This window comes from Typopeltis vanoorti, chromosome 1, assembly GCF_054136105.1.
Source record: "Typopeltis vanoorti isolate ZY-2024b chromosome 1, IOZ_Tvanoo_1.0, whole genome shotgun sequence".
Classification (NCBI taxonomy): Eukaryota; Metazoa; Arthropoda; class Arachnida; order Uropygi; family Thelyphonidae; genus Typopeltis; species Typopeltis vanoorti.
Window position 1 is genome coordinate 14,316,971 of NC_143549.1, and position 17,733 is coordinate 14,334,703.

General features: G+C 34.4%; 1 protein-coding gene across 1 annotated transcript in view; it reads right to left on the reverse strand.

The window, feature by feature from the left end:
• Vps35 (Vacuolar protein sorting 35) overlaps positions 1–17,733 on the reverse strand; it is a 377,835-nt gene that overhangs the window by 23,890 nt on the left and 336,212 nt on the right. Inside the window, exon 14 of the mRNA XM_090412498.1 lies at positions 8,579–8,722. Within this exon, the coding sequence (XP_090268624.1) occupies positions 8,579–8,722 (144 nt within the window). The remainder of the gene's footprint in view (positions 1–8,578; positions 8,723–17,733) is intronic.

A 17,733-nucleotide genomic window follows, 5' to 3' on the forward strand; every position in this document is an offset into this window, starting at 1 on the left:
AAGACAATTTGGATAATATTAGTGTGTTGAATAGGAGACTGTGATAAATGTCAGCAAGTTGGGATATTATTAACATCAAACCTCCATGGAGTCAAAACTCACTGTCAGAGGCCACATTCTCATGCAAAAATATCATTCAGCCATGTAAATTATATATTTAGTTTAATCCTTTATCAGTGTAAGCAAACAAAGTTTGCACCTGAAGTATCTTCAGGACTGGGGAAACTCATGGCAAAGGTGGACTAAGTTCTCATCACTTTCCTTAGTATCCCATAATGCAAAGCACATCTCCTTGCAGACAAGTATAATGCTATGCATTATGGGAAGGGTCACTACCGAGACTGGTTTCAACTTTTATTGAGGTCTCTTCAGTGGGAGCCATACCCAGAGGTGATACCAATGCAGAACTCATATATCCATATGCCAGTTGCCAAACGGTGTCACACCTTATTATTAAATTATTCTGGATTAGAGAAAGATGTTAGAAGTTTTTTCCACTTGGTTAAACTATAAATTATATATTATTATTATTATTAAGAGAGACCTCCAGGGAGGCCAAATACTACATACACACACACACACACCAGCTATCATACTTATTCTTGAATTTGTTCACACTGCTCCACTCACAACATCCAATGGCAATCCATTCCAATCACGCACCACCCACTGAGAGAAAAATCTAGCCCTCACACCCTTTATGGTAGCCTTCATTCTCAGCTTCCAAGGATGCCCTCTCGTTCTTTCCCCACCCTCCATAAATTCAAAAATTCCATCAATTGAAATCCTGTATGATCCTTTCAGAAGTTTTTGAGTCTCAATCATATTACCCCTCTTTTTCCTGTTTGCTAGTGTCTGCAGTCTACAAATTCTCAATCTGTCTTCATAATCAGTATTCCACAATCTTGATATCATTTTTAATACTCTTTGCACTCTCCAGTACATCAGAATCACAATGGAAACCAGACTTGCACACAATAGTCCAAGTGAGGTTTATCAAGGCCTTGTAAAAAAAAAAAAAATAATAATAATATTCTTATCTTTACTTATGAATGCTTGTTTCAGCATTGCAATTATCTTTTGAGTTGTATTTGCAGTCTTTGCCATATGGCCCCTGAACTTCAACTTCCTGTCTATTAACACCCCAAGATCCAGAGCCTCATTAGTTTCTTCTAGCCTAATCCCACCAATATAATACGACATTGGATATCTAATCATGCCGAAGCAAATGACTTTACATTCCAGCCTATTCAAATCATTCTGCAAAGACTGCATATCAGCAGCATTCCTGATTAGCCTACCTATCTTTGCATCATCAGCAAATAACTGTATGTCACTATTCAAATCCTTCCCAATATCATTAATGTATAGATTGAATAACAGTGGACCAAGCACTGATCCTTGTGGTACACTGCTTGTTACCTTGTTAAAACTTGCAGACTCAGATCTCCAGTGCACTACTTTTTGATATCTGTCAGTCAGCCATTCTCTTATCCATGCTAATATTTTATAACCCAAACCCATTTTCTCCAATTTATGAAGTAGTCTGCCATGCTGTATTCTGTCAAAAGCTTTAGCAAAATCCAAACATATCATGGTGTATCCATTCCCCTTGTCTAGTTCAATGGTAACATTGTTATAGAATGTGAGCAAGTTGCTAAAACGTGACTTTCCCTTAGTAAACCCATGTTGTCCATTGCAAAGTAGATATTCACTGTAAACCCATTTCTAAATGCAGGCCCTAACCGATTTTTCCAAAATCTTCACCACCACTCCTGAGATACTACTTGGTCGATAGTTGGATACATTGGTCTTTGCACAAACCCTTGTGCAATGGAATTAACATACATTCCTTCCATTCCTGCGGAATCTTCCCTGTTCTGAGACTCATATTAAACATCCTGATCAAAGGAATGGCCAGTTCAACTGAACACTCTTTTAGCACACGTGCTGATATCCCATCAGTCCCTATTGCTGAATTCTTATTCCGTTTGTGCAACAGCTCTAATACCTCGGCCTCACACACACATGCGTTTCTGCATCTAGTGAAGAGGTAACAGTGAGCTCAATGTTGTGTTCACCTGGTTGATAGCTTTTAACGAAATGAGCACTCATTAACTGAACAACCTCCTCTGCATCTGTAACCCTCATGCCATCTGGATTTAGAAGTTATTCTTTCATATTCATTCTTTCTTTTACTTGCAGCATATCGATAGAATTCTTGAGGATTGTCTTGGTCACACAGAGCCAGTTTCTTTTCATACTCAGACTTTGCTTTCCTTATAACAGTTGTGACTATTCTAGCCTGCTGCTTATAACGTTCATAACAGACGTCATCCTTATGCAAACGGTATTCCTTCCACATCGTTCTTTTCTTACGAATCTCTTGCTTAACAAGATTACTCATCCATTTCACTCCAACTCTATTTATTCTTTGAATTCTCGGTACAAATTCTGATATCGCATCATTTAAGTATTGTTTGAATGCTTCCCATGCATTGTCAATATTCTTTCCATCCAGCAACCGATCCCATTCCACTGAACTCGGTATACTCCTCGTTCATAATTTCCTGCTTTGTAGTTCAGCATGTAACCTTTTCTGAATGGAACATTCATAAACTTAGTCACTTCCCAAGTGAGTACTACATGGTCACTCTCACTAACTGGAGGCAAAATAGTTATGTCTTTAACTGAAACTCCCTCTGACACTATGATCAAATCTAACACTCTTTGATCTTGAGTTCCTTCTGTCACATGCTGCTTGAGAAAGCTGTCCCACAACAGCTCGATAAATGCATTTTCATTCTTCTCATGAGATTTTACTGCTACCCAATCTATATTTGGATAATTAAAGTCTCCTATTATGATTACTCTTTTCACTCTCACCTTTTCTATTTGGTGATGCATTTCTTCATCACCAGCAACTGATCCACCAGGTCTGTAACAACACCCCACTATGTAATTTGTCTTATTAGATTTCCCTTCAAACCAGATGGCTTCAAACTCATTGCGACATGAAATATTGCTAGTAGTATTACTACATTCATAGGTCTCAACTCTAACTGGATTTAAGTCATCCAATATCATTAGCAACATGCCCCCTCCTCTCCTATCTACTCTATCCTTCATAAAAATACTATACCCATGACACTTGATACCAGTTAGTAGGTCTGATTCTGATAGCCACGCTTCTCTAATTCCTACAATCTGAGGTCGCAACATATTGACTAAGACAACAAACTCTACCCCTTTGTTTCTGATACTCCTAGCATTCGTGTACAGACATAATAATCTACCTGCATGTTTTTTTGTATACTCTTGTTTGCAGTCTGCCTGACACAGTTGGACATGTTGCAGATCTCTATTCTTCTCTAACGCCTTAGACATGTAGTCATCTTTGCATACATATGGTGGGTCGGAACCAGACGAACACAAACTGGAAATCGTTCTCGCCTCATTAACATTTCCATGACAAAGCTCATTCCTGTCATTAACACAGTTATATGCCATTGTCACTCTTACACTCGCATTCACACCATTCCTCCCTTTATAATTTAGCTTCCCTGACTTTCTGTGTTAGGTCTCATACCAGTTATTAGTTTTTCCAGACTCTTGATACCAACCGCATTCAGGTGTAGGCCATCCCTCCTATACAAATCCAATCTTCCCTCAAACTCACTCCATACATCCAAAAACTCACATCCATACCTTCTACATAGCCTACGCATCGAATTGTTTGCCATTATAGCCCTTCTTTTTAATTCATTTTTATCACAGCGAGGTAAAATACTAATGATTTTCACTTTCTCACTCTTCGCTCTCGCCTCTTCCAGCAACCCTTTCATGTCCTCTCTCATACTGAATTTATCGCCAGTTAAATTGTTCATATCCACTACAATTACGATTTCATTTACTTTTCTTTTCTGTTTTTGAATTACTCATGTTATATTTTTAATTTTTGCTCCAGGAAAACTGGATGTTATAACTCTCTCATCTATAGCATGTTTTATTATAGAGTCACCATACAAAATAACTTCTTTCTTTTTACTAACAATGTCATTTACCTGATTTTCATTATTTCCTGACTTACCCGTTTCCTTGCTTTGTTGTTTCTGATTTTCCTGTTGATTTTTCTTTTTCTCCGTATGCTCATTTAAACGTCTCTCAAATTTTTGCAATTCACGGATTATCTCTCTAATGATCTGCTTCAACTTAGCAATTTTGGCGGTTCATTCATTTTTGTTAACCTTCTCCATGTATACAATAACCTCGTTGGCAGGGCTAACCTCCTTGTTATCGCCTGCAGTGGTTTTTTTTTAGAATTACCTTTCTTGCCCTTTTTTGGCACCATTTCAAACGTACACCAAATATTAAAATATCTTAATAAAAATATATGATAAAATACTAAATACACTATAAAACACTAAAATCAACACTAGTATACTACAAAACACTAATTTTCTAAGGGAAAACACAGTAAAAACAGACAAAAATCACCAACTTTACATAAGCACTAAATTCGCAGCCCAACTACTATGTATCCTCGAACCACTTCATATATTTAGTTTAATACTTTATCCTTCAGGCATATACTTTGTTTGCTTACACTTGGATAAAGGATTAAACTAAATATATAATTTATAGTCTAACCAAGGAGAAAAAACTTCCAACATCATTCAGCCTTGCTTTAAAACCTATACAATTTCTGCACATGCCACACTTTCAGGCAATGCATTCTACTTACTAACCCCTTCATGCAAAGAACCTGTTCTTCACAGTCTACTTGTACAGCTTTCAGCAAGGCCTCTTGTTCTACCCTTGTCTCCCTAATCTTATGACAAATCTCTTCCACACTAAACTGGTAATAACCCTTCACCAACTTATAGATATCCCCTTCCGTTCTACTATATGCAAACTCTGCAATTTGCATTCTCTCAATCTGTCCTCTTATTCCATAAACATGACACTGGCTTGGTGAACCTTCTCCAAGACATCCTCAACCTCCCTGAAAACCAGGTAACCAAATCTGTCCATATGCAGTTTGATCAAGGACTTATAACAAGGGAACTAAAATGTCTCTATTTCTGCACGTCTAAGTACTCATCATTACCACAATTTGTTGTGATATTCATGCAATTTAACAACATGACCCTTACACTTAAAGTCTCTTACCACCATCACTCCCAGATCTCTCATCTCTTTCAGATCCACCATCAATTAAAGTGCATCTGATTTGCAATTTACGTAAGGTTGCAATACTCTGCATTGCAACCTCGCATATCAAATTTCAAGACGTTACACTTTGCAAAATTAAATGGTGAGTTCCACCCACTTTCTCACTTACACAGTCTTTTGAGATTCTCCTACAAACCCACAACATCTGTTATGCTTCTCATTGTTTTTTGCCACTTTGAATCATCATACAGCTGCAATCTCCAGTTAAGCCTGTCCCAATATATTTAACATTGATGGAGAGATAGAGTAGTTTATTCAGGAGTAGTCCAAAAGAAGGCCTATGAGTAGCGGAGTGCTGTAGGGTTATGTCAAAGTCTGTTCTTGGACTGCTACTATTTAATTTGTTCATTAATGATATAGGAAAGGATCCAAGAGGAACTGTTCAGTTATTTTCCAATGATGAAAAGTTGGGTAGAGCAATAGTTAATACAGATGAGGTCAAAATTTTGCAGGATGATTTGGATAGATTGGCAGACTGGACAAAGGAGAATGGATGTCAGTTTAATGGAGCAAAGTGTAAGGTTAGGTATTTTGGAACTGTGCTCCAGGAAATTGACAAAGTCAGAGACTTGGGAGCATTAGTGGATAGGGAGTTAAAGTTTAAGGGGCACAAAGCAAAAATGGCTAAAGCAACTAATCAGATCATTTGGTTACTGAAGAATACTCTGATGAGCAGAGACAGTAAGTTATTGTTCCTCTTTATCGAGCCTTGATAAGCGCCCCATCTTGACTACTGCGTGCAGATGGGTACCAGGATTTATTGATGAGGCTGAGGTAGAGAGGATCCAGAGGCGAGTGATCAAGATGGTAGCAGGTCTATGGAATGTTCTCATAAGGTTGAAGATCTGTGGGTTACAGAAATTAGTTGATAGGCAGAAAAGGAGTGATATGATTGAGACATACAAATTACTGAGGAGTTTTTACAACTTTTTTCAAGCCACTTCACGCCTTCAATAAGCATGAAGGAAGGGAGGAGTTGTCTCACACCAAGTGATGAACTTCATCTTCCACCTGAAGACAAATATCACAAATATCCATGCCTCCATGCCCACTGAAAGATCTGACCACAGCCTGTTGGTTAGATAGAGTGTACGAGATGGTATCAAAAAGTTTCAAGACTAGTTTTGTAACACGCCAACAGATGGCAGTGCATAGTTGCACACAATCCCAGGGAGCACCAACTTTCATAAGTCAGTATGCCAAAAAGACATCATCCTGTGTAGATTGGGCGCTGTGCAACTGGTGCTATCCTGACGTGTGCTACCATGTCTGCAATTTCATCATGGACAGCAAGTTAGAACAAAGAGCGAACGTGAAATTCTGTGTGAAACTGGGCAAATCTGTCACAGAGATGTTTGACACGATTCGGCTTTACGGCAATGCTCCGCAACCTAAAAAGGCGAGGCAGGTCTGCAGCTCGACAAGTGCATGCTCATCGTCTTTTTCAACATTTGCGGCATTGTGCATCAAGAATTCGTCCCCGGGGGCCAGGCCGTCAACAGCGAGTTCTGCTGCCAGGTCTGAAGCCATCTGAGGGAGGACATTCGCCGAAAGCGACCGGATCTATGACGTGCGAAAAACTGGATGCTCCACAATGACAATGCACCCTGTCACCGAGCTCTCCTTACGCGCGAGTTTCTCGCCAGAAACAACATGATCTCACTTCGGCACCCACCCTACTCGCCAGATTTGGCTCATGGATCTTTGAGTCATGGATGTGTGCTGAGAAAGAGTGAATATTTTTAAACGCTTTCTTGGAGAAAGCGTTTATATCCATTTTATAGATGCACAAAATGAATGAAATACTACGAATGCTAACTTGTTTACACTTATTAAAAATGCACATTATTAATAAACATCATAGAGACAGTTAAAACACGTAGCACTCGACCAAAATAGTGAACTGAAACCAAAACCAAAAATAGTAAAGCAAAATTATTGTGAACTGAAACAAGATTAATTTGTTTGCTACTGTAGAATACCAGAAGAAAGATTATTTACTGGTATTCCCATGTATGACCCCTTCAGAAGTTTGAAGGTCTCTATCATATTGTGTAGAAAAGGATGTTCATTTTTACTTTTTTTTTTTTTTTTTTTGTGTGTATATAATCCTATCAATGAACTTAATAAAATATTATCTCCACTCCAAGTGATTCAACTCTTAATTTTGCACACCCAGAATATCGCAAAATCTTATCTTCTAAATGAACCAATTAACTTATTAAACCAATTAAGATATATAGTCTTCGCACACCTTATGACCAAATTAAACACAAATATACATCAACTACTTAACTATGCAAGTATCAATGTATTTTTCAGATTATAACAAGAAAAGCATTTTAATGTGCACAACTTTTTTCAATCACAATTTACCAGTTACTTTTATGGATGATTTATTTAGCCTTTCACTTTTGTTGTCAAGTCATTAATAGAGAACAGAATGCGTGCTCGTGCACTCAGGTTTATAAACAAGAGCTTCTCAATATCAAAACTAACAGAATTAAATGATTACAATTTGAATCTGTTGAATTCTCATCAAATTCAACAGATTCAAAGTCTCTCTTGCCTTCCACAGAATTTTTATTAGTAACAGGAAAAGCTGCTCTCCATATGAGCAAGATAAGCAAAACTCTTCTTTCATCTCAAATCATGCAACACTAAAGAAAACATATCTTGTCTTCATCCAAGACATTTCATTCAAGAACTTGATTTACTTTCTATATGAAAGTAATATCAAACTCCACTGAATACTCTACTAAAAAAATTATCAGTTTTACAAAAAATCCTATCAGCTTCAGAACAAATTTTCCTTCTATATAGAAGCTTCTGAAGAAATAACTAAAACAAAACATGTCAGCAGCATTAAATTGCTTTTAACACTGAGAATCCTAAATAAAACAAACTTTACTGGACTTAATTCTATGTGAACTGGCATGTAATAGTTTATTTCAGTTTCAACTGAATAAATACTATAAGATTGATTACACAAACTCATTTATTTTAATGATATTCTCTTTCTCAGTCTTCTATTTCTGACTTTTCTAATTTCTGTTCAGTCTTCATATATTGAAGACAAAGAAACTAAGTTTAATTATAATTTCAAAACAAATTACACTCTAAATTTCAAGGATTTAACACTGAGGTAAGTTCACCTAATGCGGGTTTGAATCCCACCATGGATGTTTGCGATTGTCTTTCTTACTTAGTATGGAAAGGGCATCTGTGACCCTACCACTTCTAGCAGAAAGCATCACTCCCAAAACCTGGTGAGGTACAAAAGTGTCTCCAGATGTCAAATGTGAATTTTTTTTTAAATTTTCAAAATAATTATCATACTTACTTGTTCATTTCCTTTCTCATAAAAATAAATATAATGATTCAGAAGTTCAACAAATAACTGCACTTGGACACTTAAATCCATGCACTGATTGGCTGTTCGTAAACCCTTCTTCAAACATTCCATAACCCTTTTCCCATCATGCATCTGGAAGAGAAAAATCTATATCAATGTGTAAAAATAATCATAATTTACAATTGTTTCTCTATGTTACCTGATATTGATATTTTAAAATGAAATGTAAAGCAGTTGAGATTGATATATACTTACTAAATTTTGTAATAATTTCAATATTCTTTATTGTAATTCACAAGTATTTAGTGTTGTGATATCTGTCACTCTTTGTAAAGAACGTCTCTTTTTGCTAATAACGACAATGTGTCAGCCATTACTGCCTAACTTCTCTCTTGCTATTTACACAAAGTGAGCATGTTCACTGAGGAGATTGATGGGTGATTGACAGCTGACAGAGAGAGCATTTGGTACTGGGATAACGAAGAAAACAAGAGAGAGAGAGAAAAATTGGATATTTGAAAATGATGACCAGAGAATTTAATTTTTTGAGGAAGTTTTTAACAAAACATGACAGCCGGGAATATATATTAATAGAAGATTCTAAAAGGGAATCATAGTAATGTGGATCCTTTAACTGGAAGAGGATGATTGAAAAAATAACGTATGCCACAAAAAAAAAAAGTCCGCGTGGTTAGCCTAGTAGCTGTGCACTTCTCAACCATATCCCTGGGGAAGGAGTGTTCTAGGTTCGATTCCTGTCAGTGACATGAGGATCTTCCTCAGCTATAGCCAAGTTAGCTGGTCTTGGGCATAGACAGTAGGATTTTTCATCCTGCAAAGCAGACAAACTGGTCTTGAGAACTCAACACTACAGGACACATAGGATAAACTGAGATGTAGGGCTGACCACCTTATCCTGTGAATGGTTTGAGGTCAGATGATTAATAAACCCTCGACACCGCAAAGTAAAAGAGGGTATAAAGAAGATAGATGGAAAAAAAAAGTTTCCATGAAAATGAAGAGGTAATTCTGCATTTTCAGAAAAGGCCTAGCAAAAAAAACTGACCCTATTGAACATTTGTTTGTAGAAATATGGTGTGAAAATAAAATGTTCAGTCTGATAGATATAATTAAGTATATGTTAAGCAACACAGTAATAGAATGAGTCAGAGAGTGAATGATTTTATTCTTTTAAAATAAGGAAATCCCTGAAGTCTAGACTTATTTCAGAAGGCCTTGGATCTAATTAATTTTGTAGTTATTTAAGTTTAGTTAAAATGTATATAGTGTTTTAGTTTCATTAAATGTATATATTTTTTTATTTGGTCTCAAGTCAATAATTCTCCGGATTAAAAGAAATAGTCAAACGTTATTGCACTAATTAGATTGAACTCTTATGCGATTACTTAATACTCAATGTATTCTCCATGCAAGGTGAAATATGACCATGACTGCAAGAAAGGAAAATATGACCATGAGATTTACAGCACACAAGAGTAAAATCACGAAGACAAAGTTTAAGAAGAAGGGTATAGTAAGAGTGCAAGCAGAGAAGTAGCTTAAGGAATGATACTGTGTTGCCGAAGATGGCTGTACTACAATGAGCTTGTCGACTCTGTGGAGATCTTGAATGTCTAGAATATCTTCAGTTTTTTTCCATTTTCATCATCCAATTCCTTACGTAAATCTGGAACTTTCTGCCACCTTCCTGAAATTTCTATATTTTACTAATGCTTTTCCATGCTTTTTGCTTAGCTACTTTTATTTTTATCTAGATTCTCCAACAGCAAAAGCTTACTTACTAAGAACTTTTGATATGACTGACCACTTCTTTCACTTCCAGCATCCTTCATGCAGTTTTGAATTTTTCTATCTGTTAAAACAACTTCACCATCACCTCTCTGTGAATCGATGCTTTTTCCCCCAGATCTGCGACTGAGGCTTTAAGGATTGATTCTTATTATCCAACTTTTTTTTTTCCCATAAATAATTATGAGTTTATAGTTCACCTATGAAAAACGATTAATTTTCATTTTAAACTTTTAGATTTTTATTTTATTTTTAATTTCTATTTCTGATGCTAAATGAATACTTTCTATTTAATAAAATTCAATGAGATGTTTCATATTTCTCGTCTTCTCTCCATGTAAATATGTGACTGTCTTTATATTGGTTGAGTTGATTGGTTGACTGATTTGGGGTTTTATGGTGCAAGGTCATCAAAGGTTATACCGCACCAGGACATAGGGTGTTGATAGGAAAATAAATAGTTATCAGAATTATAAAAAATATATGTACAAAGTTATAAGAAGATAAATGAGAAAATAAAATGTATATACAAGGTTTAGTGTCTACAATGCAGTATCTTATCTACATATAACCAAATTTATAATAAAATGTCTTTGAATAAATTTAAACATGCTATACAATTTGTGCGAGTCTGATAACATCTGCCTGAGTGCATAGGGCTCGGCCAGATGAGTAAAAATGTCATTTCTCTTTCTTGTGAAATGCTCGTACTCCACCAGAATATGACTGCAGTTGATCCTCGAATAACGAAGGGGTTAGGGGTGCTGGCCCCCGATGCAGTCACAAATCCATGTATAACTTTTGACTCCCCAAAAACTTAACTACCAATAGCCTACTGTTGACCAGAAGCCTTACCGATAACAAACAGTCGATTAACATATTTTGTATGTTATATGTATTATATGCTGCATTCTTACAATAAAGTAAGCTAGAGAAAAGAAAATGTTCTTAAGAAAATCGAAAGGAAGAGAAATTACATTTACAGTACTGTATTTATCAATACCATAAGTTTATGTTTATAAGATGAATTGTCTGTCAGTATCTACATCAATATTGTCTTATGTGATACAAACACTGTAGATGTTATATGCATTACTAGACATTAAAAAATGAAAAGAGAATGCAAAAAAGAAATTCATATTTATTTACAGGTATAATGATTCATGCACTGATAATGAGGCAGCAGCAATATGATTGCTTTATGGTAGCCTAGCCTATATACTAATGAATTAATTGTTATAAAATGTTTATTTTTATGTTAATTAAAATTTAACTAATTACTAACAGTTAATTTTATGCAGTTATTTAATACTGCATCTTTACATTTGTTTACATTTCTCTCGACTGCAAATGGCACCATGTAAGTGTATATGTGTAAGTGTGTGTGTGTGTAAGTTTTGATAAATTTTTAACTCTATAATAGATTTGTGTATATTTTATAGTAGTAAATGATAAAAGACTAGTATCTACATATATTTTATGCATTCATGACATACTTAACTTTTTTTTCTTCATTTTTTTGATATATCAGATCAGCATGCAGTTAAAATCTGTGTTGTTTAAGGGTCAATTATAAAGGTGAGAGGTATTGCATTTCTTGCACATGGAGAGGGGAGACAATAGCTCATAGTAAATAAGAATGTGTGAAATGATTGTCACCTATGAGGAGCGTGGGTAACTTCCTCTCTCTGTTCGCACATTGACTAGACTGCCAGTGTTTAATTTCAGGCCTAATCTCATGAAATTTGTTCGTCAGTGCTTCCTGTAAGGGGTATTGCCATTGGACAATTAACTTTGATTTTATAACCTGTGTGTAGTCGGTATAAGGGACTGTCATATAGTATGCTGAGAAAGTATGAGCCGATCTGGTAGCTGCATCTGCAATGTTATGTTATTTTCCTCAATTCTAATGTGACTGAGAATCCAACATGACCAGACCTCAAAATTAAGGGTCTTTATTTTGTACAAGAGTTGTAGCACTTCACTAAGCACTGGATGTGGATTATACAATAGAGAGGAGATAGCCTGCAAAGAACTCAAAGAATCTGTATAAATTAAATTACATTACACACTTCTGGTAGGAGTTTTCTTTGATATGCACAAGTGTAAGCTGAATGGCATGCAATTGAGTGGAATCTGGTTGGTGATTGTAATGTTAAGAACCACAGCAGCACAACTAACAGAGATTTCTGATCTTAAACAATCAGTATAGATAGGGAAGAAATCAGTGGGCTGCTCTGTGTGCATGGAGCAATTGATGGTAGACAGTATGAGACTTCTGTAGTTGATAAAGTGAGAGGTTGCAGGATGAGGTGCAAGTAATGTTGTGGACACTAATACCAATAGCTTCCATAGCCTTCTTTAATGTATATACCAAAAGGATGGATGACAGTGATGTGTGTGTGATACAGGTCCTCCGAACATAGAGTAAAGAGACTAGTCCATGTAATATGAGCTGAAAGGGACTTTATTTTTAGGCCATAATTAAGAGACCGGCGTTTCATCTAATTGACAGAGGGGATTCACATTTGGTTCAATATAAAGACTTTGAATATGTGATGTGCAAAAAGCACTAGTAGCTATTCAGATATCCTGATAATGGATAGGGTCCAACCAGTGGAACACCCAAGGAGGGGAAAAGGCCACCCCAAAAGAAAAAGTTAAAAAAACACTATAAATTTTCCAAAATACTTTTGGAAAATTTTCCAAAAGTATTTTGGAAAATTTATAAGGTTTTTTTAACTAACTTTTTTTAACAAATTTGCACTTACTGAATCAAGTAGTCTTGAAGAAGGTTATAACGATTGGAGAAATGTAAGTATAACTTTGCATAGACATGAGACTAGTTTAACACATGAAAAATTTCTAAAACGGAAGGAACTTGATAAAAATTTAATAATCAAAACTACTATTGATTGCCAGACTCAAAGCATGTATGAAATGGAAAAAAAACATTGGATGAGTGTTTTAGAACACTTGAGTGGAATTATAAAATTCCTTGGTAGCCAAAATTTAGCTTTTCGCAGATCATCTGATAAATTATAGGAAAGGAATAACGGCAATTTTTTAAAATTAGTAGAACTGCTTGCGAAGTTTGATCCCATTATGGAAAAATCATGTTGAAAGGGCCCTACATCGAAATAATAGAGTACACTATTTGAGTAAAGACAGGCAAAAGGAAATATTGGAAACTTTAATTAACGCAATCGTGGATACAATTTTATCAATTTAGATTTTAGAATATTATCAATTCTAAAATCTAAATATTATTCCATAATTTTAGACTGCACACCTGATGCAAGTAAAACAGAAAAAATGACCATTTATTTGCTGTTTCCTGTGACAACGGAATTGTCAAGATCAGGAAAAACCTTTTAGGTTTTGTAGATAAATCAGATTCCACAGGACGTGGTTTATGTATAACAATAATGGAACAACTGGAAAAATGGAACATCCTCATTGAAGACATGCGAGGTCAAGGGTATGAAAATGTGGCAAATATGAAAGGGAAAAAAATATGGGCTCCAAAATTTCCTTTTGAACAAAAATACTAAAGATTTTTACATGCCATGTGCTGCTCATACTCTAAATTTAATCATTAACGATGCAGCCAAAGTGAATGCAGATACAATTAGTTTCTTTGCAATTATTCAAGAAATATACAATTTCTTTTCATTGTCTTACAAACATTGGGCAATCCTTTTAAAGTTTATAAAAATTTTAACATTAAAACAGCCATAAAAAACACGATAGGAAAGTAAAATTACTGCAATTCACCCTCTTCAATATCAGTTAGGAGAAATTTACGATGCACTTTTTTTTTTTTTTTTAAAATAAAGAAACTCAACATGAAGCACAAACATAATGTGCTAAAATAAAGGACTACAAATTTATTTGCTCTCTTATAAAACTTGGCATGATTTACTTAACAGAATAAACCTGTGGGTAAAATGCTTCAAGACAAAAATATAAACATTACACTTGCTTTACAATCTATCGAAAACTTAAAAATATTCTTACAAGAGTATCGATCATTACCGAATATACTGAATAAGGACTCATATTTTCTTTTTCTTCAACTTCCCTTCCTTTTTCTTGATCTTCAATGGTAGTGTTTTCTTCAAATTCAATTGTCTTTTCTTGAGCCTCCACCAGTATTGTCTCGAGTGAACTGCTTGTATTTGATGTACTCGGTTTTTCTAGCCAATTTTGCAACTGTATTAGACTATGTTGATTTGTTTCATTTCTCAATTTTCTTCTTTTCCTGTATTCAACACCACCATGGACCCCTAGCTAGATCTATCCTCTCCTTCTTCTACTTTGAGGAAGATCCACTTACTTTAATCTTTCCTATAAGGCCTTATCAGCCAACTCTTCTTACTTTATGACCCTTATGCTATTAGAGTACTCGAGGGCCACGGGGTCTTTTCATTTCTGGCCTTACAACTATGCCCTCTCTATAAACCTTACTATATTTCTTCTATAATCTGCTCTTTCCCCTTCAATATACCCTATTCCTCCTATGGGTTTAAATTCGGAAGAAGGCTAGTTCAGAAGCCTTAAGGTAGCAGCCCTACCACTGAACTATTCCATCGTCAGGCTAGTCCCCTGACATGGAGAACATAATCCTACTTGTAAGCTGACAGAAAAAGATAATCGGATTGAATCTATGGGAAACGACCCTGGAATGGAAAAGGGAAAACGAAAATGGAAAAGACAAAATATAATACACATAGCAAACTGGAATGTAAGAGGAATAGCATATAAAGAAATAGAATTAGACCAGTTATTAAATGAAAGAAATTTTAAAATAGCAGTAATGGAGTCATGATTTGGATTCATAACTCCCTTTCAAAACAGTTAAAACATAAATTATGGAATGAAAGAATAATAGAAGCTAGAATAAAAATAGATAGAGGCTATTTAACAATAATTGGTTTATATGCCCTGGAAGAAGGAAGAGAACAGGATAATATTGATTTTTATAATCAGCTACAAAACATATATAATAAAATAAATAAAAATGATTACATAATTTTAGCAGGAGACTTAAATGCAAGAATTGGAAACACGAAAATTAATAATAATATAGGAATACAATGGAGAACACACTCTAAACAGAAATGGTAAAAAATTGATCGACTTTGTAGTTTATAATAACCTAAAAATAATGAATTCCTTCTATAAACATAAAGACATACATAAATACACTTGGGCAGCAAGAGGATGGAAATCAATATTAGATTACTTCATATTAAATGAAAATACATCAAAATTTTCACTAGATGTTAGAGTTCACAGAGGATATGAAATAAGCAGTGACCACTTCCTTGTTAAAATAAAATTAAGATTACCACCTAAATGGCTACAAGTAACAAGAACAGAAAGAAAAATTGAAACATTTGTTTATAAAACTAGACTATTGAATGACACAAATGTACAATGGCTATATGAACAAAGAATTAACCAGTATCTAGATAAAATAAAACAAAATGAAGAAATAGAATGGCTTAATATAAAAACGATACTAAATGCAGCAGCAAATGAAAGCTTAGGAAAGACCAAAAAATTCAATAAAAGAAAAAAACTGAAGATCTGGGATGATACAATCAAAGAAATAATCAAAAAGAAAAAAGAAGCCTATCACAAATGGTTAATAGGTAAAAGATTAGAAGGTGAAATAGAATATAAAAGAATAAAAGCCATAGCTAAAAGAGAAGTCAGAAAAAGACAGAGAATCATGGAATAAATTTGTTTCTAATTTAGAACATGATTTATATAAAATAAGACCCAATGTATATAAGATTTTGAAACACCTAAATGCAGATACCAAAGAAAACATAAAATTAAACACTGAATGGAAATTAGAAGAATTTCTAAATTACTACACAGAACTGTGGACAGACAAATATTTTAAAAAAGACAACTGGCAAACAATTAACGAAAATGAAAAGGAAATAACTGAAGAAGAATTAGAAATCAGTCTGAAAGAAACAAGAAACGGAAAATCATCTGGAGAAGATAAGCTAGGTTCAGAACTATATAAATACGCAGGAACAAGATTCAAAGAAAGACTCTTATTATTTTTAAATAAAATTTACTCAACTGGTATCCCCCCAATAGAATGGAAAAAAGCAATTGTGATTCCTATCTTTAAGAAAGGTAATAGAGATGACCCTAAAAACTATAGAGGTATCAGTATACTAAATTCATGTTACAAAATATACAGCAGAATCTTAAATAACAAACTAATGAAATATTCCGAAAACTTTATTCTAGAGGTACAAAATGGATTTAGAAAAGGGTGATCATGTATAGACCCAGCCTTCTGCCTAAAATTAATAATAGAGAAAAGAAGAGAATATAATTTAGAAACACATATTGCATTTATCGACTTTGAAAAAGCATTTGACAAAGTTAAAAGAAACATTATTTAACATATTAAAAGAAAGACAAATACCAAATAATATCCTAAAAGCTATCACAAGTATATATGAAAATAATCAAATACAAATAAGATTAAATCATGAGCTATCATATACAAGAGAGAAACCAAGGGGTCCGACAGGGATGTCCCCTCTCAGCGACTCTTTTTAATATCTACTTAAATGAAATAATAAAACGGAGTAAAAATTTACATCAAGGAATTAAACTTTCACCTACAGTTAACTTAAGCACTCTCCTCTTTGCAGACGACCAAATAATAATTACAAATTCTGAAGATAACTTACAGAAAGCTATTTTAAATCTAAATGAGATATCCAAAGATTATGGTATGATAATATCAACGGAAAAATCAAAAACTATGGCCTTTAAAGGACAAGATTCAGCAAGAACTAAAATAGTATTAGATAACAAGATCTTAGAACAGGTGAATTCATTTAATTACCTAGGATGTATGATCACTTATGAAAATGAAAAAGATATAAACATAAAAATTGCAAAATATTTAAAAATAACAGGAGCAATTAACTCTATATTTAAACCAAACCTAGTTCAAAAACAAACCAGGCTAAAAGTATACAATACATTAGCTCTACTGGTCTTAATGTATGGAAGTGAAATCTGGACAATAAAACAAAAAGACGAAGATTAACAACAGCAGAAATGAAGTTTATGAGAAAAACTGTAAAGTATACCCTATTTGATCACAAAAGAAACGAAGATATTATGAAAGAATTAAACCAAGAACCAGTAATTGAAAAAATTAAAAAATATAAACATAGATGGATGGAACACGTTCAAAGAATGAAAACAGAAAGATTACCAAAACAAGCCTTAAAGTACAAGCCATTAGGAAAAAGAAAACCAGGACGTCCTCTTAAACGATGACT